At 42.1% G+C, this 25,599-nt stretch overlaps 2 protein-coding genes across 11 annotated transcripts in view; one reads left to right on the top strand and one right to left on the bottom strand.

Moving 5' to 3' along the window:
• Positions 1 to 11,823: 11,823 nt before the first annotated feature.
• On the top strand, positions 11,824 to 17,027 carry myl1 (myosin, light chain 1, alkali; skeletal, fast). The gene is made up of 6 exons (XM_049593842.1): positions 11,824 to 12,057; positions 12,932 to 12,959; positions 14,381 to 14,524; positions 15,712 to 15,885; positions 15,991 to 16,068; positions 16,472 to 17,027. Exons 1-6 carry the CDS (start codon positions 11,929 to 11,931, stop codon positions 16,498 to 16,500), a joined length of 582 nt encoding a protein of 193 aa, XP_049449799.1. The 5' UTR covers positions 11,824 to 11,928; the 3' UTR covers positions 16,501 to 17,027.
• Positions 17,028 to 19,056: 2,029 nt separating this feature from the next.
• The window catches only part of map2 (microtubule-associated protein 2), a 134,680-nt gene continuing 128,137 nt past the window's right edge, over positions 19,057 to 25,599 (bottom strand). For 9 of the 10 annotated variants that reach the window (XM_049593794.1, XM_049593797.1, XM_049593798.1 and 6 more), the window contains 3 exons: positions 24,811 to 24,892; positions 21,771 to 21,883; positions 19,057 to 19,892 (listed from right to left, as the gene is read on the bottom strand). In XM_049593794.1, coding sequence (XP_049449751.1) covers positions 19,671 to 19,892; positions 21,771 to 21,883; positions 24,811 to 24,892 — 417 coding nt within the window. In that variant the 3' untranslated portion in view covers positions 19,057 to 19,670. The remainder of the gene's footprint in view (positions 19,893 to 21,770; positions 21,884 to 24,810; positions 24,893 to 25,599) is intronic. The other variant, XM_049593796.1, reaches the window with a different exon arrangement.

Raw genomic sequence — 25,599 nt, 5'->3', positions numbered from 1 at the left:
TTGTATGGCCATTTTCCTGGCCCAGAAGTAAGCCTAGTTCTAGATGATTGATACCTTACAACAAGTTTTAAATAGCTGTGTAATATTATTCTTAAATGTTTTTAAATGTAACATTTTGTTATTCCATTAAATCCTCTTTATGCCAATAGAGACCCACCATAGACCCATGTTTGTCTTTTAGTTTAAGTTTAGAGTGTATTGGGGCTTAGGACATAATGACGGAATCATATGACGGCCATTCCCATGTTCAATTATGTCTCATAAGTTGTTGCAGCAACTCTTGGGTTGATACCATTTGTTACACAGATTTGATGCAAAATGAAACCATTTCGACTACTTGAGAATGGATACTGGACCTGATCTCAAGGCTCAGCCAGGAGGAGAAAAATGTCTGTTTGCAGACCTCAAAATTGCATCTCTGTTCTTTGCAGATATTATGGTTCTGTTGGCGTCATCACACCATGATCTCCAGCATGCACTGGGGTGATTTTTGGCCAAGTGTGAAGCAGTTGGGCTTAAAGTCTGAGGACATGGTTCTGTGCTGAAAATCAATGGATTGCCCCTGGGTTGGGACTGAGCTACTGCCCCAAGCTATGTTCAAGTCTTAAGCCCTTTTTAGATAGGAATTGTGCAAATTTGCAGGAAAGCCCAATCAGTCTTTTTTCAGCGTTGGCAATACAAAAACAAAATCAGGGAGTGCGGCAAAATGCCGCCTGCCTACCTTTGTTAATACAGAATGCGCCTTTTTCGGGGCAATGGGGGGCGTGAGCAAGTAACAAAACGTGTAGCTGAGCGTGTGATGTAAACAGCGACGTGGGAAGGAAGCCGTGGCTAGTCAGTCCTCAGGCAATTCTCTCCTAAGTCGGCCCGTTCCTCACCGTTCCAGTCACTTGACGGTTAATGGCCTCTTCGTTTGTGAGGGCAAGGAGGGCGTGCAATTCCTTGTCTCCTCAGTTGCTCATCTTTACAGTGTCTGTCAGGTTTGCGTTTCCCTCTTGCTACTAGCTGCTTGCTAATTCCTGCTATCAGCTGTTTCCTGTTAATCCACCGCCAGTGGATCACACATGTGCCGTCATCAACAGCTCCTCCCACAAGTCTTCAACAGCCCCTCCCGTTGCAGAAGGCCGCCTCGGTTTGTTTAGACTAAAAGGGTTCCGCCAATATGACTACCCTAAGAGGCGGAAAATTGGGCACCTCGGATCAACTCGCCAATCCGGCTCTGTGTGTCTAAACGCTCACAGCTTGCCGGCAAAACGGCCCAACATTCACGGAAAATCTGGCAGTGTAAATAAGGCTTAAAGCTCTTGTTCACAAGTGGGCAGTGCTGGGCAGTAACACATTGCATTAATAATATTATTTTTTTCCAGAGGGGGAGATAGGCCATTACCAATTTTATGGGGTGTAACAGAAAAGTAACGAGTATACGGTAATGAATTGGAGTAATGAGCCCAACACTGCAAGTGAGTGTAAAATAGATCTTGAGAAGGACTGGTGGCTTGGTGTAGTGTCCACAGTAATGCTGACATTACATTGGACCATCATGGTGAAGGGGGAGCTGAGCCGGAAGGTGAAGCTCTCAATTCACCAGTCCATGTATGTCTCATCTCTCACCTATGGTCATGAGCTCTGAGTAGTGACCAAAAGAATGAGATTGCAGATACAAGCGGCCGAAATGAGTTTCCTTTGTAGGGTGGCTGGGCTCAGCCTTAGAAATAGGGTAAGGAGCTCAGACATCCGGAGGGAGCTTGGAGTAGAGTTGCTGCTCCTTTGCGTCAAAAGGGTCCAGTTGAGGTGGTTCTGGCATCTGAACAGGATGGCTCCTGGATGCTTCCCGTTTTCCAGGCACATTTAACTGGTAAGAGGCCCCGGGTAGACCCAGAATGTGCTGCAGGGATTATATATATCTCATTTGGCCTGGGAAGGCCTCGGGATGCCTCAGGAGTAACTAGAAAGCATTGCTGGGGAGAGGAACGTCTGGAGTTCCTTGCTCAACCTGCTGCCCCTGTGACCTGGCCCCGGATAAGTGGATGAAAATAGATGGGTTGATGGATGAAAATGATTTGAAAAATGTCAAAAATCTCCGACACATGAATACAGGTGGGCTCGTTGAATCCACAAGAGTTGCAGTTTTTCAATCATACCCAATTTATGCAATTCAAAAACTGTTTAGGGAGACTATGGAAATATTAAAATAAATTTAAAAAAACACATTTATACTCAATGCAAAAAACTGCATGGTTCTTGCCAAAAGCTGAGTGAGGATTAGCATAAAGTGGGCTTGTCTGTGAAGGCAAGACGGATACCCTTTGATCCCATTCTTATTCAGGTATCTTGAGGTGAGAGGTTAGCTGACCCCTTTGAGAATGGTCAAGCTAGTTTTTCCCTCCCTAAAATGTAGTGTAATTTTGCCTTGCTTTTCGACAAGCTAGCATGATGTGGTTGGTACCAATGGAAGCCTTAGGTTGTCTAGTTTCACATGTTACCACAACCAGCAGCATGCTAAAGCCTCTTAAGGCAAAGATCATCATCAGTCCCATGGCGCTCCTAATTAACCACCACGAGGGTCTTTAATTATTATAAAGTGGTTCACTCAAGCGCCCTTAACTGCACAGGGGTAAACATGTATACTATCTATATGCCATATACCATACTATTATCACCTTTAGAATTTTACGTCGCTCCCATCCTAATTAAGTGTGACAGGACGTGCTGTCAAATTAGCAGAAGGCCCACACACAGTGTCACCAGTCTTGTTCTGGGTGATGGCACCTTCAGTTGTAAAAGGCAGACCAAGTCATCAGCTTGAGAAAGAGAAGGAGGAGACTGTCCCTGTAGGCGGGTATCGGATTCCCTTCCTCTGTGGTGATGTAGTGTCCCCAGTAAAAAGGGCAGCGGGTTGCTTTGTTTAGCCTGTCCCCCATCTAATTCCTGTGTGGCCAGCGGAGGGCTTTTGAGAGCACGGGTGAGGAAAAGAGAGCATGCGGGCCACAGAGGCTGCATCAGCCCCCTTAAGGAGCCATGGCCCCCGCTCTTAGAAATCCCAAGAAACTTCACACCTCTCTGCAGGGACTATAAATAGGCTCCATCTGTGCCCCCGGGCTCAGTTACAGCCTCATTCCTTTTGGTATGATTGGAGGGCAGGGAAGGAAGCACTCAGGGTTTGAAAAGGGGGGTGTGGACAAAACTTGAGTCCAAAACCTACTCTCTAGTCATCACACATGGCACCGGATGACCTCTGCTGCATTTTTTTTGTGGCAAAGGAAGTTCATTGGTGCTCCCTGTCATTTCCCAGCAGCAACCTGCTCGACGTGTCAACTCCCCACGGAGGTGAATGCCAGTGACTTGGGAGCATGCGCCATCTTTGGAATCTTACGCTCATCGCATGATGTTTTTTCCTCAAGCTCAGGTTCTTCACATTTCATTAATCATGCTTAACGCAATAGGACCCAGAGGTTAGGACAGGTCCTGTGTCCTAAAATCACTACCTCTTTCATTTCTCTTTCACAGAACCTCAAAGGAGCACTGTGGATTAGGTAGGATTAAGTGGCATCTAGCGGTGAGGATTGCAGATTGCAACCTATTGAAACTTCTCCAGGTTAGGATTCCTTTGGTTTTGTTGTGGAGGTTTTTACTGGGAGACAAATTATCCACAGAAGTCTCTTCCTCTCCTAAACAAACAAACCAGATGATTAAACACAGAATAAAGAAGTTTCATGTTACAAATTGATGTTTCTGAAATTGCGTGCTCACATTTTTTTTCTGATAACTTAAGATCCAGACGTTTAGATAGTTTTCACCAGGAGCCAAATTATCCACAGAGATCTCTCCCTCTCCAAAACAAACTGATATGGTGATTTAAACTGGTAATAGCAATGAATAAAGCTGTTTTTAACATTAAAAATCAGCATTTTCCCGGTGCTGTCGGCTTGTCCCAGAGGGGCTGCTAACTATGGTGCCAACGCAGAGACATGTAAATGCAAATGGCCTTATCTAGAGCCAGTGTTTGGTTTGTCCATTCTTGGCTACTGTAGAAACATGGCGCTGCAACATAGCGATCTCCATGGACAAGAACCTGCTACCTATGTAGATATAAATGGCTCATTCTAAGGTAAAGACAACACAACAATTCATATTTCCAAGTGATTATACACTAAAGAAAACACACTGGACCTTTAAGTGTTGAGCTCAGAGCCTCATGGTTGATGTTTAAGTCCTGGCACTGGAAATATAAATGACATTTATTTCTGACAATTGCTGTGAAGTGTGAGGGCGAGTCTGAGAGATCAGTACGAATGCAGCAAGCAGTCACAAGTGCTTCAGATCACACCGTCATTCCTGAGGGGAGACAGTTATAGCTCCTGTCCTGAAGCAAACCTAGACAGGCGCTATAGGGCTTTCACCCCCGCCAAAGGACAAAGCTGGAGGGTGAGAAGGTGACACACAAAGATCCAAGCATACTAGTTTGCAAAGGAATATGCCCCCATAAAACAAAAATCTATGTATTCTTCAGTCTAAGCTGATGGAATCCGAGAGAGCTTCTTCGTCTTAGCTGATGAAAATCAACCAAGTTTACCACGGTCTCTGCTTCATTCGATTAACATATTTTTCATCCCCATGTGTGAGATGTTGTAGCCCTCAGCATCTCTCTCTGTTAGCTGCAATATCCCCCCAGAATGCTCATGCAAATTAGGGGAAATGATTTAAATAAAAATGAAGTAGCTGGCTAATAATAGTGTTTTGTTTAAATGAACTCCATTTGTTCTGTTCCATTTTGTACTCCATTTTGGTTGTTGCTTCCCATTACTGTTTGCTGATGCTTAAACATCCCTATTTCCCCACAGTGATCACTGATGTTTCATCTGATCTTATTCCCAACAGGCTCGAAATAATATTCATGATAATGTTTGAAACACAGTCGTGTGGGGAGATAGAAGCCGGCTGACTTAAAACCTTTGTGTATGAAAGGCAGTGTGGGTGTCATTATATAGTGAGGAAGGTTTGCAGAACAAATTACTTTAATTTCTACCATAATCTTTTGTGTGGACATTTTGCACATGTGATTTTGCTTGGCTTAATGCTAAAGGGGAAAAAAGACTGGTTGAATTAGAGAAGGGCTGAAGAACCACATTTTTAGAGCACATGTTGGTCAGCTGTTATAGACCAGACTGCCATAGAAGGAACTCAGGTGAACAAATATCAATAGCTCTGACACCTGTCATGGTCTTGGTTTTAACAAGGATACTTATATATAGATTAGTGTTGTTTTAAGCTTTAAAGAAGACACATGAACAAGCCACTTGCATAACAAGCATTGTACTCAATGTTTAGTAAAAGCTTTAATTTTATAATAACGTGAGCTTCTCGTAAAGACTTATTTTGCCTTTTTTACTGACCCGTAGTTTATCATCACTAATCCATAAAAACTGGGTCTTTGGATCTGCCCACTGAATTAAAATTAACGCTAGCTATAGGCATGTTCTCTTCCCATACTGTGTGGTGTTTTTCAATTGGTTTTAAAGGGAAATTACACTTATTTTCAGAATTCATACATGCTATTCCTGTGTTCTCAGACAGTCCAAAAACATGAGTTAACATTGGCAACTCACTCCCAAATCTAAGGGCTAAACTCAAATTTCTGATGTCATGAAGTATAAAGTCTGGAGCTGCTCCATAGACAATGATGAATGGGTACATTTTCTGCTATACAACTGAGAACACTACAATGTTCAATAACAATAAAATAAAGCTCATTTTGGTATATTATAAAGGCTACCATTCATTGGCTGTGTTCAAAATTCCATACTAGTAGGCTATAACCAAATTGCATACTACTTCTGGTGAAATATTGCATTTGCAAACACTGGGCACTACACCAGCATAAATATCTCACAATGCAACATAGTAGAGGACAATGTTTGTAATGGACAGCAACTAAAACAGCTATGTAAAGTAATTAATGCTTCATTTTAAGTGTATGTATGTGAGAAGTCTAAGATTTCACGTCACTAGGCATAATGTAGCTTTAAAATGATTATTAAATTACTGGTAGAGCTTACGTTGCCCTGAGTTGCCATGGCTATATGTCTACAACCAGAAAGGAGGCTCTGAAATAAGTGAGGTGGTAATGACAACCAATGACAATTACATTGTCAATTGAGCAGCTCAAGACCTTATATTTGATAACATCATAGGTTTGAGACTTACTTTCCTGGTTTCTGGCTTTCAAGACAGAGTAGCTCATGTTCACAAATATTGGCATGGAAATAATATATTGGAACTCTTAATTAAGGCAGTGTGCCCCTTTAAAGTATACCAGATGTCACTATGCACACGCATTGTACAATGAAAACTGTTCCTGGAAGATAAGATTCTTATATTGAAGGTACTTTTGACCATGTTAGCAGCATGGTGCTATGGCAATGTTGTTCTTGCAGTCAGTTGGTTGGTTCACCACTTTGGTCCTGGCTGAGCTATCTCAACAGCTACTTGATGGATTGGTACAAATTGTTTTCCAGATTAATCGTTCACAATGAAAGTATCCTAGAAGATGGAGATCCTCTTAAAATTTCAGACATACACGTTCAGAATGAATTGTTAGGCGATTCTTTTATTGTTCATCTAGCACCAGCATCAGGTCAAAGTTTCTCTGATAGTTTAGGTTAGTGGTTCCCAACTGATACAGCTATGGGGTCTAGATTTCTGCTTAGTAAATAGTTCAAGGTCCAAACAGTTTAATACATTTAGCGTCATACTTACATTTGGTCATGTTGTTGAGCTAGTTTGCCATCTCAAGTAGCTATCCATTAGTCACTCACTCTACAGCAGGAAAATGCACTTCAAAATAAAAGCTTCGTGACAGAAATTCACTGTAGTGGTACTTGTGTGTTTTTTTCACGAACTTGACACGTTTGCAAGTCACTTGTGGTCCACTCAGAATGAGCCCACGACCCACTTTTGGACCACGACCCACCAGTTGGGAACCACTGGTTTAGTGCATGATCAAATTTGTACACACACTTAGCTGTATTTTGTGTTTAGTGCTACTTAGTAAATGTTAGCATGACACACTTAACCAAGGTGGTGAACACGGTAAACCGTACACTGACTAAACATAAGCGCATGTTATGCATGTTAGCATGCTGTTAGCATTGAGTTCAAAACACTGCTGTGCCTACAGTGAGCTAAACCAGAGACTGTATAAAGGAAGTGTACGTAGCCACAGTGAAATCAGCCATTGGTCTGGCATTTTGGTCGTCGCCATCTTAGATTTTTGGGGCCAGAAGTGACCACATTTCGATAAGAAGGTGGAGCTGTAGCTAAGCTTGGGATCAGAGGACACCACCCTGACGGTGACTTGTCAATCAAAAAGTAGCCACGCCCCAAAGTATGCTCACTTCATCATCTATATTATTCCAAAGGGCACCATAATTAACAAAATGAACATCATGTTGGATTGAAGAAGACTTGAAACTAGTGACTGAGACCATGGACTCATCAGGAAAATGTTTACTGAGGTAATACATAAAGTGAGAAGTAGGGTCATTTTCTCATAGACTTCTATACTGTGTGACTTCCTTTTGCAACCAGTGGAGTCTCCCCCTGCTGGCCATTAGAAAGTACACAGTTTTTTGTTTTTAAGATATTTTTGGGGCATTTTTAAGCCTTTAATTGATAGGACAGACAAGTGTGAAAGGGGGAGAGAGAGAGAGGGAGTGACATGCAGCAAAGGGCCACAGGCTGGAGTTGAACCCGGGCCGCTGCGGCAACAGCCTTGTACATGGGGCGCCTGCTCTACCACTAAGCCACCAACGCCCCGAAAGTACACAGGTTTAAGGCACTTCGGCATTGGCTTTATTTTCAGATAACACCTTGAGACAAACAGAGCTGTCCGCATGACTGTAGACTCTGAGTCTGGTTTTCTGTTTCCTTTGCAGGTGATTGTCTTGAGCAAAGGCGCCATGCATATACTTTGATAATCACATCTGGAGCTTGTGAAAGCTGCGTGGTGAAAGTAAGCTTTAAATGCTGCTATGGTTTGTCACAAATCCCCCCAAAAATGTAGGCTTGTAGCCTATGCTTTTGTGTTGAATGTATTTTTGTTTTGTGCGTAAGCCCAGGGCTGTAGGATTTTATATCATGCCACCAACTGTGTGAAAGTGATCTGTGCAAAGCATTGCGCACAACTCAACCTCACTTCTCCACAATAATATCTCTGCCTCTGGGAAGTGTGAGCATAAATAAAACTCTAATCAGCTTCTTTAAAGTGTCTTTTTGAGTAAGACATTTCTGACAAAACTTTAGCAATGTTGATACACATGTTTTTGACTGGGCAGAAGCTGCACATAACCCTCACCCAAGATGCTCTCCTGATGAGCATAAAGACCAAGGCTTCACTAAATGAAAACAAAAGACAGACAGCACAGCCTCTGACCCATGGACCTTTAAATTGAATTTCCTCATTCTGCCATCATGGATGGCAGTGGTGGTCACCAAGGGTGGCTGTTGAAATTTATCTTCCCTTGGCATGTGTCACTGTTGTGGCCTTTACTGTACAGTTGAAACCCCTGCCCTCCTTTATAAGACCTGACCTCACATCTCCAGTATGGCTTTCCCCAAGGAGCTGGACACCGATGATGAATAAGTAAAGGCTTACATGTTTATTCAGAAGGAGAAGATCATTTATCTACATTAATCTGAAACCTAAAATGACCCAGCAGCTAGCAGTGCCAAAACGTATTTAGAAACCTGTTTGTTCATGCTGGTGGAGTGAACCACACAGGAAAGACAAATTTATTCTTTGAAAAGTGCTTTGTGATATTTGTCATGGGAGCTGGGAATTGGCAGTGGAGCTACAGTGACAGTAGAGGAAACACTACAGATTAAGTGTATTAATTCTTCTTACACACTGCACATTAACTCACTTTGGATGAAAAGGAAGTACATTGTCAATACTTTAAATGCTCCCGAAATGTCAGACATGGATTACCTGACTTTACATGTATGTCAGTGCCGTATATGCTTCATATGATTCACACAATAAAACCTGAACTTGTCAAATAGAGACAATGTCTTATTTTCTTGTTTCCACAAGCTGACCTGCCATCACATCCTAATAAAGAGCAGCTCTTCCATGCTGTTGAATCCATTAGGATTCTATAGTGGAGCTCAGAATGGACTGCAGCACAGGTGCAAGGACTGGGGCAGAGTTTCTATAGGGGGCGGGAGTGAAGGGAAGTCAGACTTCGGAGAAGGTGCAGAGGGGTGCTGGGGGTGAGCCCTGATGACAGCTGAGGGGCTGAGGCTTTCTCTGGCTTGCCCTCGTGAAGATGGGGTCAGAGAAAGCGGGGGTGGGGGGGTGGGGGGGGGGGAGGGGAGGCGGGGGGGAGCGGAGGGGGTGCTGTAGGGTAGAGGAGAGGAATTCATGCAGTTCCTTCGTCACCAGGCCCTGTCATGGTGGTGGGGGAAGGGCTGCACTGCTGGCACTGGGAGACAGATATAGACAAGAATTAAGGAGACAGAATTTGCACTCTTAGCCTTGTCTGGGTTACTGGCATCGGCAGCTGAAAGCTCCACTAGATCTCTGCTGGCCTGTGCTTTTACGTCACATCCGTCCCAGGAGCTGTGGTGACCAGTTGCCCCACCAACAGACCATCAAATTGAACACAGGTGTTGTTCTGCCCAACACACTCTGTCGGTGACTGAAATAAACAATGGCTTATTATTAGATCTGAAAGACACCACTTCCACCACCTGTCCACCTAAAGCCTGGTCCTTCCACAGTTTCTCAAATAGAAATATGAACTACTTTGATCCGTTGCTTCTACGCATGCTTTTATTTGCACTTGCATTTATTTCTTCTTAAGTTTTCTACACTATTTGGTGCTAATTTACATATTCTTTACACATTTTTCAGTGGTGGAGAGTAACTAAGTTAATTTATTGAAGATCTGAACTTAAGCACAGCTTCAAGGTACTTTTACTCCACTACATTTATCTAACAGCCTTAGTTTCTTTACAGATCCAGATTAATAATACAAATCTTTATCATCAAATGAGCCATGAAGTGTTCTTATGGCTGACTGTTACCTGGCAGTTTATATAGTAAAACATAAGCTCCACCGTTACCAGCTGCAACATCAAGTATGAATACACTAATGCATCACTAATTATAATCTAGTAATATAATGTATGATATTCTGAAATGGGCCATTCTGCATAATGGGTACTTTTTTTGTACTTGAAGTATATATTGATGCCAGTACTTTTGTACTTCTACGAAAGTAAAATGTTGAATGCAGGACTTTAACTTGTAACAGAGTATTATCACACTGTGGTATTGCTACTTTTACTTGAATAAAAGATCTAAGTACCACCACTGCTTTGTTTCATCACTTCACTGAAGCCTGATTCAGCCAAATATGTCATCTTTGTTTGACTACACCAAATGCACTGAGTTCAGTGCAATACTTGGCTGTACACCCAACCAACAGTTGTATGTGTGAACTATATGGCTTGTAAATAAACAGAAAAATGGGCCCTATATGGGAATGTCCACAGGTTCCATATTGGTCCTTTGCCAACTGCCCAAATAGGTGGGTTTACCTAAGTAGACCCCAGATAAGATGCCCATTTTGGGCCAGTGCCCACTTTGTACCCAGGTAGCCCTAGTGTAACCTATGTGGGGCCCAGTTGATTAAACCCAACCATGTGGGCAACTGACATGGGCCCATTATGGTGGGATGGACAATCCTTTATAGGACTCATTTTTATTAGCCCATTTACTATCCACATGGGCCCCACATACAAATGTTGGCTGGGCAGCAGCTGGCAAACATGGAGCCACTGATCAGTCCAGCAGAGCTGCAGTCAGAGATGAGTTACACCCACTTCAGTAATATTATGGGGACTACAAAAAGTGCCATATCATTGTTGGGAAAAAAACAGCAAAAAATATATATGGATATGCTGACATAACCTCCACCCTTTTAAAACTGTACATGATACAGGGTGTGAATGTGAGATGTGATTCCTGAAGACCTGGCTTAAAGGATAAAAGCAGATAAAGTCATCAAATCAGGTGGGTGAACAGACTTAAGGTTAAGTTATCCTTAACTCTATGTGATATGATCTACACTCATGCTGTAGAGCTCAGGGCATATGACAAGAAACAGTTTTCTCCTTCCTGGGAACCCCCCCTCGCCTTATTACCAGTATCTTCTTTCTGGCAATTCATTGAAACATTAATTTCTAACTGGCAGAGGATGATGTTTACTGGAGTAAGATGTTACGCAACACTACATCTGATCAGCTGCTCACTTTGTAGCTAAGAGCTCTTCCTCTCTTTCAGAGTTCAACTTGGGCTTTAATAAGTCATTATTAAGTTAAGTTATTAAGTTAAGAGGGTCATTTATCACATGAGGATATTTAGAGGTCAAAATGGGCGCAAAATTAATGATATCTTCACATCTAACGATTTTAGAGCGCTATACCATCCTCACGTAGTCCTTGTTTCTCAGATCGGGTTCAGGTTGTGCGTAATGGCGCGTGACGCCGTGCGTAAAAGTGGGACTACTCACTTGTGGTCCACAGGAATTCGCACGTCCCCAGGTAACCCTCCACACCCTTTCTAGTGTTTTCGTTTTTTATTATAGATATGCGGCGTAAATAAACACGTTCTGGCCCGCAGCCCTATACTCCATGTTTAGAGTGGACCTATCCACACACACACCCCTTCCCCTCCGCCATCCAATCCTCACACGGGGACAGTGTTGACGGGGGTCAAGAGGAAAAATAGCCTCATATATATACGCCCCGGTGGTGATTTTTTGCTCCGAGTCCCCTCCACTCTGTGCTACACTCCTTGTGTTGTCATCCGAACCGGGAATTGTCTGTGCTTGAGGATCACAGTGCTACTACTATCAGCTTGAAATGGCACCCAAGAAGGACCCTAAGGCTCCCGCCAAGAAGGCCGAACCTGCAGCAGCACCTGCACCTGCACCGGCACCAGAGCCAGCCCCTGCTCCTAAAGCTCCCGCTATCGACCTGTCCGCCGTCAAGGTACAATGACCGTGAAAGCATGAGTATTGCAATGGGGAGTGATGGAGATAGGATGATGGCTGCTCAGGTGGAGCTGGGATTTGACTTTTCCACTCACAATCAGAGTTGCATGACAAAAGTAGACCGACTTTAAGAGGGGTTATAGAGAGGAAACAAGCAATGCTTTTATATTGAATTCTTATTTCACACAGTTGAGGGAGGAACAATGTGAAGAAAACAGAGGACTACTTTGATCATAGGTGTCAGTGTATTTACAGTGTAAATGCCGCATTATTGTGCATCACATCCTAGAAAAAAATATTGTGGTGTTTCTAAATAAATCTAAATTAAAGTTTTGATTTAATTCACACCTATTATCATCCTGACACAATGCCCAAGTACTAAAAATCCTAACCAGAGCTGAAACCTTTATAAGAACATTTCTGAGTAGATGGACAGCCCAGAGTGAGTCAATGAGAGGAGGAGAAGCAAGAGTTTGCAGGACTACACTGTACTGCACAGATGACTGAGGGGAATGACTAGAACCATGGATAGCTCACCATGGTTTAGACCACGCCCCCCTGCTGTCCGGATTGGACTAACAGAGTGGTGACTAATGTGTGATGGCTATGCAGGGTGACACCAAATGTGGACATGTTAATGTAGCTAAAGATGGACCTCCACAGATCGGGTGCCACTATGTGAAGCTAATTTTGGCAAAGAGACAAGTTTAATCCCCAGTGTAGACCTGATTAATTAGTCCAGATTAAGTGTGAATGCCTGCTTGTGCCAGCCTCTTGAATACAAGTGGTTGGTGGTGTTGATTAAATGGAGTATCAAAACTGTTACATTTTTATATGTCATACTAATGTGGCTGCTTTGTTTTGGCTCCTAGGTGGAATTCAGCGCAGACCAGATTGATGGTGAGTACACCTCATTTTACCTTTGCTGCCATGTGACACTCCACACAGTCCATAAAACCTAACCCATCCTTCTCCTACATATCGCTTGGCCTGCTGTCTGGCAAACGGAAAAAAAACATCAAATACAATAAATCACTTTGCAGGAGGCTGATATGTTTTACGAGAGTGGCACTGCCCCTCCCTTAAAGAATGCCAACCTGCAACAGACTTGGCTCGGGATCTTAAAGTGGTCATGACAGATGGTCGCCTGTCATTTGTGTGTTTTAAAGTTATCAGCATGGTTTGAGAAAGAAAGCATCCTTTAAACAAAATAGTATAGTAGTTTCTTCTCTGAATACCTTGCCAAGTTATATAAAAAATGAACAATGTACACATCAAGTGATTGTCAGCTGTATTCAATGCCACATTCTGTGAGTCAAAGTGCAAATAAAAGTGGTGTATTGTGCATCCACAGCTAAACATCTGCAGGCTTTCATTCCAAACAAACACAAGCTGATTGTGCTAATTGTCGCATTCAACCAGAGCAGGTAAATTAAACACAGTAAATTAGCTGGTTTCAAGTTAAAAAGCACTCACATCATATCACATGTTATCCAGAACTGGAGAAGGCTTCATTAAATCCCTTTGTCCTGATATTAAGTGACATTTTTATTGAGAAACCATTTGTTGAGAGGAAAAAATTCAGCAGCTCATTTCACTGAGAAGGATCCCTTAAAGGTGTTTAATGATAGTGTAGTGTTTGATAGGAGGAAAAACCTGTGTGCTATCGGTCCCAGCTGACCCTGGACGGGGCGCCACCTGACCAGACCTGTCGTCTGGTCGGCTGCTTGTTACGCTGCAGTCAGCATTCCCTTCTTCTACTCAGCACACCCACAGAGGGGCCCTTGCCTTTAAAAGGAGGGGGCTCATATTCTCAGCTATGTTTATCAATTCCAAGGTGGTCTTTTAAAAGAGCCCATAGCGCTGCGGAGAGAGAGGGAGAGAGAGAAGAGACAGCTGCGATAGAAATAGTATGAGTGGTGACAGAGCTCGGCATGAGCCAGTCCATAATACCACAACCTATAGAGACGTCTTGCCCTTGTTGTATTCTTCCCTTGTTAGATTGTAGAGGAGCTGCCTCCACCTGCTGGCAGGCTCGCTATAGCCACGACTATACTTAGCCACTGTTTCATACTGTGGGGAAAAAAGCATTTTACATATAAGATAATGATGTGTATTTAATATAAAACAAAACACATGAAATGAATTCCAAATGCATTTTATTTGCTGAATAATTTAAAGTCCCTTATGCAATATTATTAAAATATTCTATCACACAAAATGATGACATCACAAAGTGCAGCTGAGGCATTCAACTTACAAACACAAGCCAGTTCATGAATATGAAAACATTAATATCTTCTTCTCCCTCCACTCTGCAGACTACAGGGAGGCCTTTGGTCTGTTTGACAGGGTGGGTGACAACAAGGTGGCTTACAACCAGATCGCTGACATCATGCGCGCTCTGGGACAGAACCCCACCAACAAGGAGGTGAACAAGATCCTGGGAAACCCCTCCGCTGAAGGTGAGACATATATATTTAGCCTTTCATATTTCACTGAAATTAGTTGAAGATGTTTATGGATTTATGGTTTTGAAGATTATTTTGGATGTTTTGTCCTATTTTTATGTTTGAATTTGATCATTTCTCGCAAAAAATAGTTCAAGTAGTCCCAAATAATTAGACTACTTGGCATATGAGATACTACTTCTAGTCCGTCTGATGATAATAAGAAAATGAATGATCTGTGCATGGGTATTAGCTGATCTGTAATGTGCGTACTAAGCATTACTAGCAAAAACACATAGTTAAATCTTGTCTTTCAGAGGCCAGATGTAACCAAGGTGATGTGACACTTGGTTTTCATTCATGGTGTTGTGACAATTTTTGTGTTTCATTTATTAAAGAGGCACATGGTGTAACGTTAAAGTAGGTATGGATTAGGAAGAAGAAATTATCTAGGGACTGCTTTTGTGGCTGGAATCAGTCATGTTCAACAAAATCAGCTGTTTTCTTTGCTTTGAAATCAGTTTTTATGGTTATAAAGAAAAGATATTGAGCAGATCTGTCAGAAATAAAACAAATACAGATAAAATACTCACAGGCTGTTTGTGCTGCACCTTTTTGCATACACTGACCCACCTGTGCACACTCTACTAGGATGGTGAATGAGGTCAGACATACAACAAATTTGAATCTATGAACCCTTAGAGGTCAGTGCAACGATGTTTTTATTCCATTAAAGAACTGGTCTGGTGTTCCTCCTCAGATTTTTAATCACACATATTGCTTGGTAAAATCCTAAAAAAAGCACATAGCTGTATTTTTGACATACGCCTCTGGTCTGGTCTGTGCACACGGGCGATGATGCAGGTGTAAATCTCTGTAACCTTTAAACCAAAATAGCTCCATGAATCTCCACCATGCATCACTGACAGAACCAGAACTGTGCCTCACTCTGCCCTGTGACACACTCAAAACTACCAAATAAGATTATAAATGAAAAATAAAGTAGAAAAAAAAGCATCTGTCCAAACTGTCACAACACCTGTAGAGGAGAAGCACCTGTAGTAGAAAGGTGGAGATAAATAACGGATGTTGAAAATGTGCTGACAAGGATTTTGTCTGTGTGGGGCCTGTTGTCTGTGACCTGCCGGGCTTGTTCACTCCTTGGACGTAACTGACTGTCATCACTGTCTCCCATCATGCAGAGATGGCCAACAAGAGAGTAGAGTTCGAGGCTTTCCTCCCCATGCTCCAGACCATCATCAACAGCCCAAACAAGGCCGGATACGAGGACTACGTTGAGGGTCTGCGCGTCTTCGACAAGGAGGGCAACGGCACAGTGATGGGTGCTGAGCTGCGTATTGTGCTGTCAACACTGGGTGAGTTAGGTCAAGGGCAGTCGTCTGTCTCTCTGCATATGTGTGTGTGTGTATGTGTGTGTGTGTGTGTTATTAATGCTGGTTATCCTCTGCCTCCCCCTACAGGAGAGAAGATGACTGAGGCTGAGATTGATGCTCTCATGGCAGGACAGGAGGATGAGAACGGCTGTGTCAACTATGAGGGTGAGCCACAAATTATGACATTATGACTAATAATACATGCTGCTATAACTTTTTTAGATTTCACATCGTTTGTTAAGTGTGTAACTCTACAGTCAATATCTCCCACACTCGACTCCTCACATGAAAACAATCTTTACTGACAAATTGCACCACAGGTACGAGGAAACATAAGTATTTTTGACTTTGGTGTGAACTGCCCCTTTAATCTAGAAAGTGTGACGTCATCCTCCACTTTACAGAGATATTCCAATAAAGTGAATATGCAGTATTTTGTATGGTGCATACATTTCAGCTATAGCAACTACAACTGATTTTCTTAAACTGATTTTATTGGATAGTTTACTCATTCTTTTCCTCTCCCTCTCTTCTGTCCTCTCTGTGCTGCCCTGGTCGTCACCCCCAGCCTTTGTCAAGCACATCATGTCGGTGTAAGGACCCTGTCACTGCGGTGGTGAGCATCGTATATGTGCAGACCCCATGGTGTCGCGACATCTACTCACTGTTTCCTGTACCATCTGAGGAAGCAGGGGGAACAAAGGACTATGAGATGTCATATTTCCTGAACCCTTCTTTTGTTTTGTTCTACACGTTTTTTTTTTCCTTTTGTCCAACTGGTGCTTTTTTTTTCTCCTCCTCCTCCTCCTGCTGTTCCGGAAGCCGTCCTGATTTCCCATGAGAGGTTTCTCTCCTCATCTTCAGCCAAGTCCCCCCTTGTCTCATTGGGGATTTCTATCATCACTGGTTTTCAAAGTGGAACAGTGATGGAGGGGAAGGTGGGATAACGATGACCACCCCCTCCCGTCACTTTGCGGTCTGGCTGGCTCTCTATCTGCCGGTGAAGTGACTGGTTTGGCCCAGGACTGGCCATCAAAATGAATACACTCCTCACCCAACCCATCCCTAGGTCTTAACTTATTGTACCATCTGCCACAATAAACTTTTCACAAACTCCCATTTTATTTCCAGATTTCTGACTCTATTTATTTGATACAAAACATTTGCATAATTAATTCAGGCAGATGCAAGGTAAAGGAATAGCTTGACATTTCGGGAAACAAGCTTAGTCTGGGGTTCCTACAGCTTAAGGAAAGTGGGATTTAAGAATTTTTAAGACTTTTTTTGCCACTTGGAATGAAATTAATGACCAGTTTTACAAATCCAAAAAAACAAACAAACAAACAAACAAAAAAACAACAAATAAATAAAATGAATGAAATGAAATTAGGTAAAAATAAATTAAATTACATTAAAAAATGAAATACTTTAGGGAGCTTTTTGCCCAAATATTTATTGTACATAAAACATAACTTTCTGGTGACATTAATGCAAGAGGCACTGGGTAAATTATTATTATTATTATCATTGTTATTTAAAATGAGCAATTATTTTAAGATTTACAACGCAAGCTCAGAGAAAAAAGATTTAGAAGATCCTTCTCCCCATGTCTTAGCATTTTGGGGATTTCTGAAAGATTGATTTAAGACATTTAAATACCAATTAAGGTTTATTTTTTAAATAATTAATACAATGTCTTTTAAGATATTTTACGGATCTGTGGGAACCCTGTTATTTGTTTTCTTGTCAAGAGTTATACAAAATGTGCACCCTCTGTCAAGCTACAGCAAACAGTCGGTTAGCTTTGCAGTTTTTTATATACAGTTTTTGAAGGTTAAACAAACTATATACATTGTGTTGATTAGTGAGCTTAAGAGGTGCTGGTTGCTGGAATTTGGAAACATTTGGACAGAGCTTGGCCAACTCCCCCCTTCTGGTCTTTACGCTACGCTAAGCTAAGCTATGCTAAGCTACTCGTCTGCAGGCTGTAGCTTCATATTTACTGTACAGATGAGAGAGTGGTATCGATCTTCTCTTTGAACTCTCAGCAAGAAATCAAATAAATGTATTTCCATGCACCAAACTTCTGACTTTTAACAGTATGTCTTGTAATCTAAATAGAAAACAGTAGCCCAGTCTCACTTTTTGACCTTTTTATTGTCATTAATTATTGTAATTGGTGTCATATCAACAAGAGAAAAACTGCGTACATCTACTTGACCTTTTAAATACATTTACAGTTGCTGTAGGGTGGAGCAGGAGGTGGGGAGGGGGTACACGAAGATGGGGTATGCAGAAAAAACACAGAAGCAAACAAACAGTCGCAGGTGAGGGCAGTAATTAGGCAGGAGGCAGGATATACCACAAATGGTGTCTGAAAAAGAAACTAGATCACCCAAACACTTTTTTTTCCTAACAGATGTAACAGGATCCGAGTTCTCTCGGTCAGTTTTTATTTTTCTTCATGAATTGTCTTTTTTAATGGATTTTTCAAAATATTTTTTTTTTAATTTCCACTTTCTTCTCCCACATATTGCAACAAAACATCCAGATACGGTAGCATACGTCGTAAAACGGCATGGGATCTGCACCAAAAACGCACACGCACAGACAGATTTCAGAGTAGCTGCATCTTCTGCTAAATCTCAGGTCGCAAATTTGGAGCGTCATCCCTTTGTGGTTCAGGCAACAGACAGTCCTGATGAGTGCAGCGTCAGCCTGTGTTAGCCAAGGAACATCTGTACTGTTCATTCACGGGAGCTCAACATCTGCAGCTGTTAAGACGAGATACTTGTAGCTGCAGGTTTCTGGGATGAGCTCCGGTGTTTAATATTGTTTTGATGTATAAACAGGCGTCTATATTGAACTACTGAGCGGGTACAAGTGTAGGATGCTCTTCAACAGGACTGAGATGCATTCCTTAGCAACACCAAATCAGCTGTCTGACATTGTCACCAAGCATTACACTGTAAACAACTAATAACTACAAAACATGAACTTGTTTAATCTTTATCCAATAATTGAGGAAATAACTTACTAAAATCCTGTTTTTAGATTACAAAATAGCCTCTTTTAATATTAGAATCAATACATGCTCGTCATAACATGACCTAGTTCTTGCAGTAATGCAATTTTACAGGTATATTTTATCGCCATATTGTCACTTCCTTTTAAAATGTTTTTCGGACATGTAGATGGCAAAGAACTTGTATTTTTTTATACATGTTTCTATATATATTTGTTAAATATATTATATATTGGATGACAAGAATGACTTGCAGTAAGGATGCTTGGTTTGTTAGTGGGGGTTTGGCGTCCATGCACGTTTACTGAGCAAGAACAACACGTGCTGCACGGTGTGCTGGCCACATTACTTCTTATTTAATGTAGAAAAAAAGGCTGTAGCTTCTTCATAACACTGATCCAGGACCAGTTAAGCCATCACCTGGTCACCCACTTTGTATATGCCACTGTCTAGGACCAGTGCTCAGACTGAACTATTCTATGCAACATCATTCAAAAAGAGAGAGAGGCCAACGAAACCAGAAATAGCACATATTTGGGAAATAAAGAAGATCAAAGTACAGTAGCTCCTAATTCGAGTCTCTACTTAAGAGTTGAGTGATGGATCTGGAAGTGGAGATGTTTAGAGGCTGTGGTTTAGCTGAGGTTGGCCTCGGGGTGGCAGGAGTGGGCAGAAAAGTTTGAAGGGATCAGTCAGGACGAGGATGTCCAGGGTGCAGAGCAGGAACCCAGAGATCCAGTGTTCACAAACCCTGCTTGGCCAGAGCTGCAGTGACATCCTCAGCTAAGGTTGCTAACTGCGGTGACTCTAGCATGTTGAGGCTGCCGGAGGATGATAGGTGGCTGTCCCGGTGGCGGTGGGGAGACACCGAGCCAGACAGGCCCGGCGACTGGACAACGATGTCAGCTCCGTGGTCCACTCGTGCCTTGGCGTGATCGCGAAACGACAGCCTGTGGGTCTCAATCTAACAGAGGCGGGTGGTGTGACGTGAGATGAGGATGGAGAAGAAGAAATGCATCATTTTCATATCATGTAGAACAACTATGACTTTTAAATTTTTGAAAAAAGCACCAGTCTGTTTTCTAGACTTTACTCAGTGGTTGCTGCTCTTAATTCTGTGATGACTTCAGATCAGAGCCTGAGCCTGAATACTAGATGAGCTTGGGTGGTTGAATTACCTCAACATTATTTATTGATTGCGGCGCATACTATACCTCTGCTGCCACCCTCATGGGCAGATAAAGGAATACAAGTTTTTGGAAGATTGGCTTGTTAGAAACAAATTCTTGAGATACATTACAATCATACTTAATCCACTTTAATTTACATTGCCAGTTATACCCTACAGTATACCAAACTATGCACATATCTTTTAAGATTACAATAATACAGGGTTGGGCAAATGGGTCAAAAAATCCCTATATAAATGTATTATTTACTGGCAGTTATCAAATAGCAATAAAGACTTAAGTTAATTGTCATGTTTAATCTTTATTTCGCCCACCACCTCTTACACCAACCAACTAAACTACTGTTTTTAGGATAACTTAAAACTTGCTTGCACTTCAGCTCATTAACTTTCTCTTTCGCCACTTTGTCGTGAGTGCCTGATTGGCACTGCCCATGGACAACTCTCAATAGAGATGAGAAGGAAGCGAGACGTCTCACTCCTAAGCTACTTCCATCATTCACTCTGGAAAAATAAGGTTTGTAATTCTTTTTTTTTTTCTTTTTTTTTTTTTACCACTTGCTCGATTGGGCAAGCAAATTGCTTTATTTCCTAACCTGATGTGGCTTTTTACTTGCCCTGGGCCATCGGGCAATCCTTATAGTTGGGCCCTGATATGTTAATTCAAATATGGACGCTATTATAGCTACAGTCACGTCACTTTACAGGTAAATTGACAAATTAAAGGGGAACTACACCGATTTTCAAAATTCATACGTTATTCCTATTGTCTAAGACAATCCAAAAATACTAGTAAACCTGAACAACTCTCTCCCAAATCATAAAACCAGAGTGCTAAAGCTCATGACTCAAACTCATGATGTCATAGGGTATAAAGTCTGGAGCTGCTCTATAGATCAGTGGTTCCCAACTGGTTGAAACATAGGGTCCAGATTTCTCCTTAGTCCACACAGTTTAATATAATCAGCGTCATACTTGCGTTTGGTCATGTCGTCAAGATAGTTTGCTGCCTCTGTCAAGTAGGTGTCCATTAGTCACTCACTCTACAGCAAGAAGTGGCACTTCAGAATAAAAACTGCTGGAGTCACTTGCGGGCCATTCAGAATGGACCCACCTTTGGATGGTAACCCACTAGTTGGGAACCACTGCCATAAACAATGAATTGGGAAAAATGTTATAGATGACAGTGTGTATGGGCACATTTTTAGTTTCACAACTGAGAACACTACAATAAATAAAGATCGTTTGGGTGTAAAAAAGAAAACCAACATTCCAAGGGTCCATAAAATCAGGCTCCCATTCATTGTCTATGAAGCAGCTCCAGACTTTATACACTGACATCACAAGTTTGAGACTTACTTCTCTGGTTTCTGGCTTTAAAAGAGAGTGTCTCATGTTTACAAATACTGGGTGAGCATTCCCAGGCCATGGAAATAACATACTGGAATACTTAATTTGGGTGGTGTTCCCCTATAGGCCCCCCCTAGGCAACTAAAAAGTCTGTCCACCAAGACTTGTATTGGACACTACACTCCAAAAATAAGGAGAGAGTTTTTCTTGCTAGTATCTATATCCACATTTGCTAATAAGACAATGCCTCAAAAACTTGTTTTCCTTTAAGTGATGGATTTGGAGCATGGAGCTGACACTCACCATGACACGGCTTCCACCAGGAGTGTGGTGCGCATTTTCCAGAGAACCCACCTTGGCTTGGGCTTTGTCTTTGAAGTCCAACTTCACAGTCTCTATACGCACGTTACCGCCCCCTGGGAGAGAGGTAAAGGAAGTGTAAAAACTATACAGAGAATCCAGATTACATATGGACTCAGGTTCACACAGATGGTAGCAACTCACTAAAGTTGAAAGAAAAGTCAAGGTGATTGGAAAGTTCAGTTGCACAAAACTCTGGTCTGTTGAAACAGATTTCATTGGGAAAGTAAATGCATATGCTGTTCTGTAGGAGGATGGACACCCAGCAAGCCCTCACTGAATAAAGGCTTTAAATGGACAGATAGAAAGAGACCAGCAGAGGGAGCTGCAGGATCTAAAGCAGTCACCACAACGCCATGTGGGAGATAGGGGCTTCCACACCTTACAGCAAAACAGCAAGGGGTCTGTCATTCAGAATCCCTGCTGGTAGCGTCCCTAAATCTTTTCAGTGCTTTATCAAAAAATAGGTCTGTGATGTTTCTGGTCAACAGTAATCTTGTTGCTTCCAACAGTGATTACTTGAAGGACCACTGGAAAAATCTGTGTATACATTACCACTGGTTATTATCTTATTATGTAGAAAGACTCTTATAGACAGTGGAGGTGAATATAATTTAATAGCTGGTGATCAAGGCATCAAAAAGTGTAAACCTTACACAATTTCCTGTGGTGGAAAGTGTACTTATTCAAGAACAATTTTGAGGTAATTGACAATATCCATTTTCTGCAACAACTCAAACTCTGACTATAAAAACACTGTCCTGAGACCTGCCTCACCCAATGAACATCTGAAGGGTGCAACATCATTAATAAACAGAGCACACATCATTGACAGTCTGCACAATTTTTTGGTTCTTTCACTGTCAGTGACTGGAATGAAAAGTCTAAATTGGATGCATAACCCTCTCCGTGTTTGACCCAATTCAGTACATCAACACTTCATCAGCATCCTGCTCCACACTCACACACTCAGGTTAGAAACACAGAACACAGGGAGGCCGCCAGGAATCACAACACCTCCCACATTCGGCCGCCTGCGGACGGATACATGGAGCTGTCAATCCAAATGTAGTTTGTTGCGTGCTTCAACAGAGCAGAGCTTCGTTGGACTGGAGTGGTGTTATTTCAGGAGTTAAATATAAACTGCAAATTACATTCATTATTTAAATTGGATTAGACTGCACTTTATTGCCAGTTAACAAACCGCTACAGTGCATTAAAGTTCATGGCATCACACTGTATACAGGTATACATGTCCTACACGTCTTACACCTACACCTCATTTACATCTGGATACATTATCTGGAGAATGGCATCCGATCCATGGGCATTTGCATTTACCAATTTTTTTAATTCTCCTTTTCAGAGGGAAAACTTGCCAGCCAATGCTACAACATGGAGCTTTTGCTTAGCTTGCTTAAGATAGCAGGAAGAGGCGGAGTTTCGTGACCTTTCAGCTTGCTGGTCTGATTTGTTTCTTGAGAAGGCTAAGATCCAATTAAAATGCTGATGCGATCACATCTGGATCACAATGTGCTTTCTATACCTGTGCCTTGCATTAACGTGGATTTTTCCTGCTTCAGATTTGATATCCAGATTTATGACATGGCTTTGTTGAATGTGCTAGTCTGATTGATAGAAGCAATACAATCATTCTACATTAATATTTTTGGCCACATTATTGATTTCTCTATCTCAGAACCATGGTAGCATGGTGGTGCAATGGTTAGCATTGTCACCTTACAGCAAGAGGGTTCCAGGTCCGAACCCGTCAGCCGGTTGAGATCCTTCTGTGTGGTTGTGTCATCTCTGTAATAGTCTGGCAACCTGTCCAGAGTGTACCCCGCCTCTCACCCAATTGCTGATAGTGAATGAATGAATGAATCTTGAAACCCATCGGCTATCGGTCTGACGGAGATAAGCCTCTGGGGGTCAGGGCTAATCTTCGGAGCTGATCCGATTAGCCAGCGGATATCTGAGCAAAGACTTCCTCTTCATGCGCCGGTCATTTCAGCTAATCTTTACACTGCTTCTTTATTAAACTGATCTGCATATGGATGCAGATAATTTTTTTAGAAAGTTAATAAGAAGCTGTGCCGGAACTGTGCCGATTGGTTTGGAGACTGCATTTCAGACTGTTAACCTGCTGCTCAAACGTGATTCTCAATCCTAGTGGGACTACAAATGGACTACAAACAGAAACCAGAACACTTTCGATACCAAAATCTTGCCCCATTGCCTACAAATTTGTCAACATTAATGATTTCTTTAATAAGTAGCCACGTAATAAGCGGAACAATGTACAGCAAGCAGGTCACCACTGCAAAATAAATCCCTTCGGTGTGTCTCAAGCCCCTCCTGCATCAACCTGTCTGGGTTTATTTTTTAAAAAATAACCTGCTAGCTGTCCATTAGCCCTTACAAAGTTAGCATGTTAATGCTAGGAGTATATAGTGTAGTTTAGTGGGAGAAAATGTAAAACTACCAGACAAAGTGCAACTGGATGCTGCGATTTCCTAACCCTTGCAGGTCAGAGTTAACAGTTGCTATCCCATTGTGTGCCTTGTTTTTCTAACCACACACACATTCAGACCTGGGAGCTGCCTGGTATAACCACAGTCTGAACAGCTCAGGAAAGATAAGCACATTGTTCAACTTCACCGAGGCAGTGCTTTAGGGTGTTTTTACACTTAGTCATTTTCAGCCCTCTTAACAGACTGAAAGTGGTGACTCAGCTTTTTTTTGTTTTTTTTTTGGTCCACTTTTTGGTCCACCTTCAGAAGACTGAGTTTGGTTCATGTAAAAAAAACTATATGTGAAAACACCTTAAGAGTGCTGGACATTCCTGATATAAATTCAAGTTCCAAGGTTAGAGACTGGCAACCTTCTGGTCGTGAAAGTGCTTCTCTAACCTTTATTCCACTGCTATTAACCGCAGTGTTACCCCTCACTTCCCCCTGAATGAGTACAGACTGACGGTTACCTGGCCGATGATGGATGTTGTCTAGAGAGCCACACTTGGAGGTCACGTGGCTCAAGTCAATCTTCTTGTTCTGTATCATCACCTGGAAGAAGCAAAATCAGGAAGACACAAGCTCAGAGCTTACAGTTCACAGCGAGGTCATAAACTCTCACTGACCTCATATAATGCTTCCATAGAAGATCCAAATTGTGTCTCACATTTTTCTGAATTATAGAGAGGGATGCAGTGAATCTGATCTGCACTAAACTGCAGCTGCTGTTTGAGGAAAATGATTGGGTATCAACTGAGAATTAAAGGCTGCAGTTTCCCACATTCCAACGCAGCGATATCTAATTGCATGTAATTATTAGAAAACACAAGCACAAGAGCAGAATACCAGTGACTGTTAAATAACAGTCCTTGCGTTCTGCTGTGCGGAGAACTGCTGGTGTCTGTTAAACCAAACAAACCAAGATTGAATGCAAGCTATGTGATGTAACTGAGCCAAAAACATTTTGGCACATTCAGAAAACCTGTCAAACATACACCAGTACAGTGAGGATGATGGTAAAGAAGGAATGCACAGTTAAAAGTGGCCACAGGCAGAGAGGAGGTAAGGATATGCAGTTATGTGACACACCCTGGGGATCTGAGGAGGAAACCACAGAGAGATATGTAAGGAGTGAACCGATGAGACAGCAAACCGAGCGGAGCTATAAAGCTTTAGACAGTGCACAATGAGCGGCAAGAGATACACCACGTCCTGAGATGAATCACACGCCTGTGGTCAGCAATCACTTTGCCAAGTCA

Source organism: Epinephelus fuscoguttatus, linkage group LG13 (assembly GCF_011397635.1).
Source record: "Epinephelus fuscoguttatus linkage group LG13, E.fuscoguttatus.final_Chr_v1".
Taxonomy (NCBI): Eukaryota; Metazoa; Chordata; class Actinopteri; order Perciformes; family Serranidae; genus Epinephelus; species Epinephelus fuscoguttatus.
The sequence above is the reverse complement of the archived record's forward strand: the minus strand, read 5'-3'. Positions and strand labels throughout refer to the sequence as shown.

Coding starts and splice junctions, on each gene's coding strand:
- myl1 (XM_049593842.1), top strand. CDS start 11,929: ATGGCACCCAAGAAGGACCCTAAGGCTCCCGCCAAGAAGGCCGAACCT. Junction 12,960..14,380: donor CAGCGCAGACCAGATTGATG/GTGAGTACACCT, acceptor TCCACTCTGCAG/ACTACAGGGAGGCCTTTGGT. Junction 14,525..15,711: donor GGGAAACCCCTCCGCTGAAG/GTGAGACATATA, acceptor CCCATCATGCAG/AGATGGCCAACAAGAGAGTA.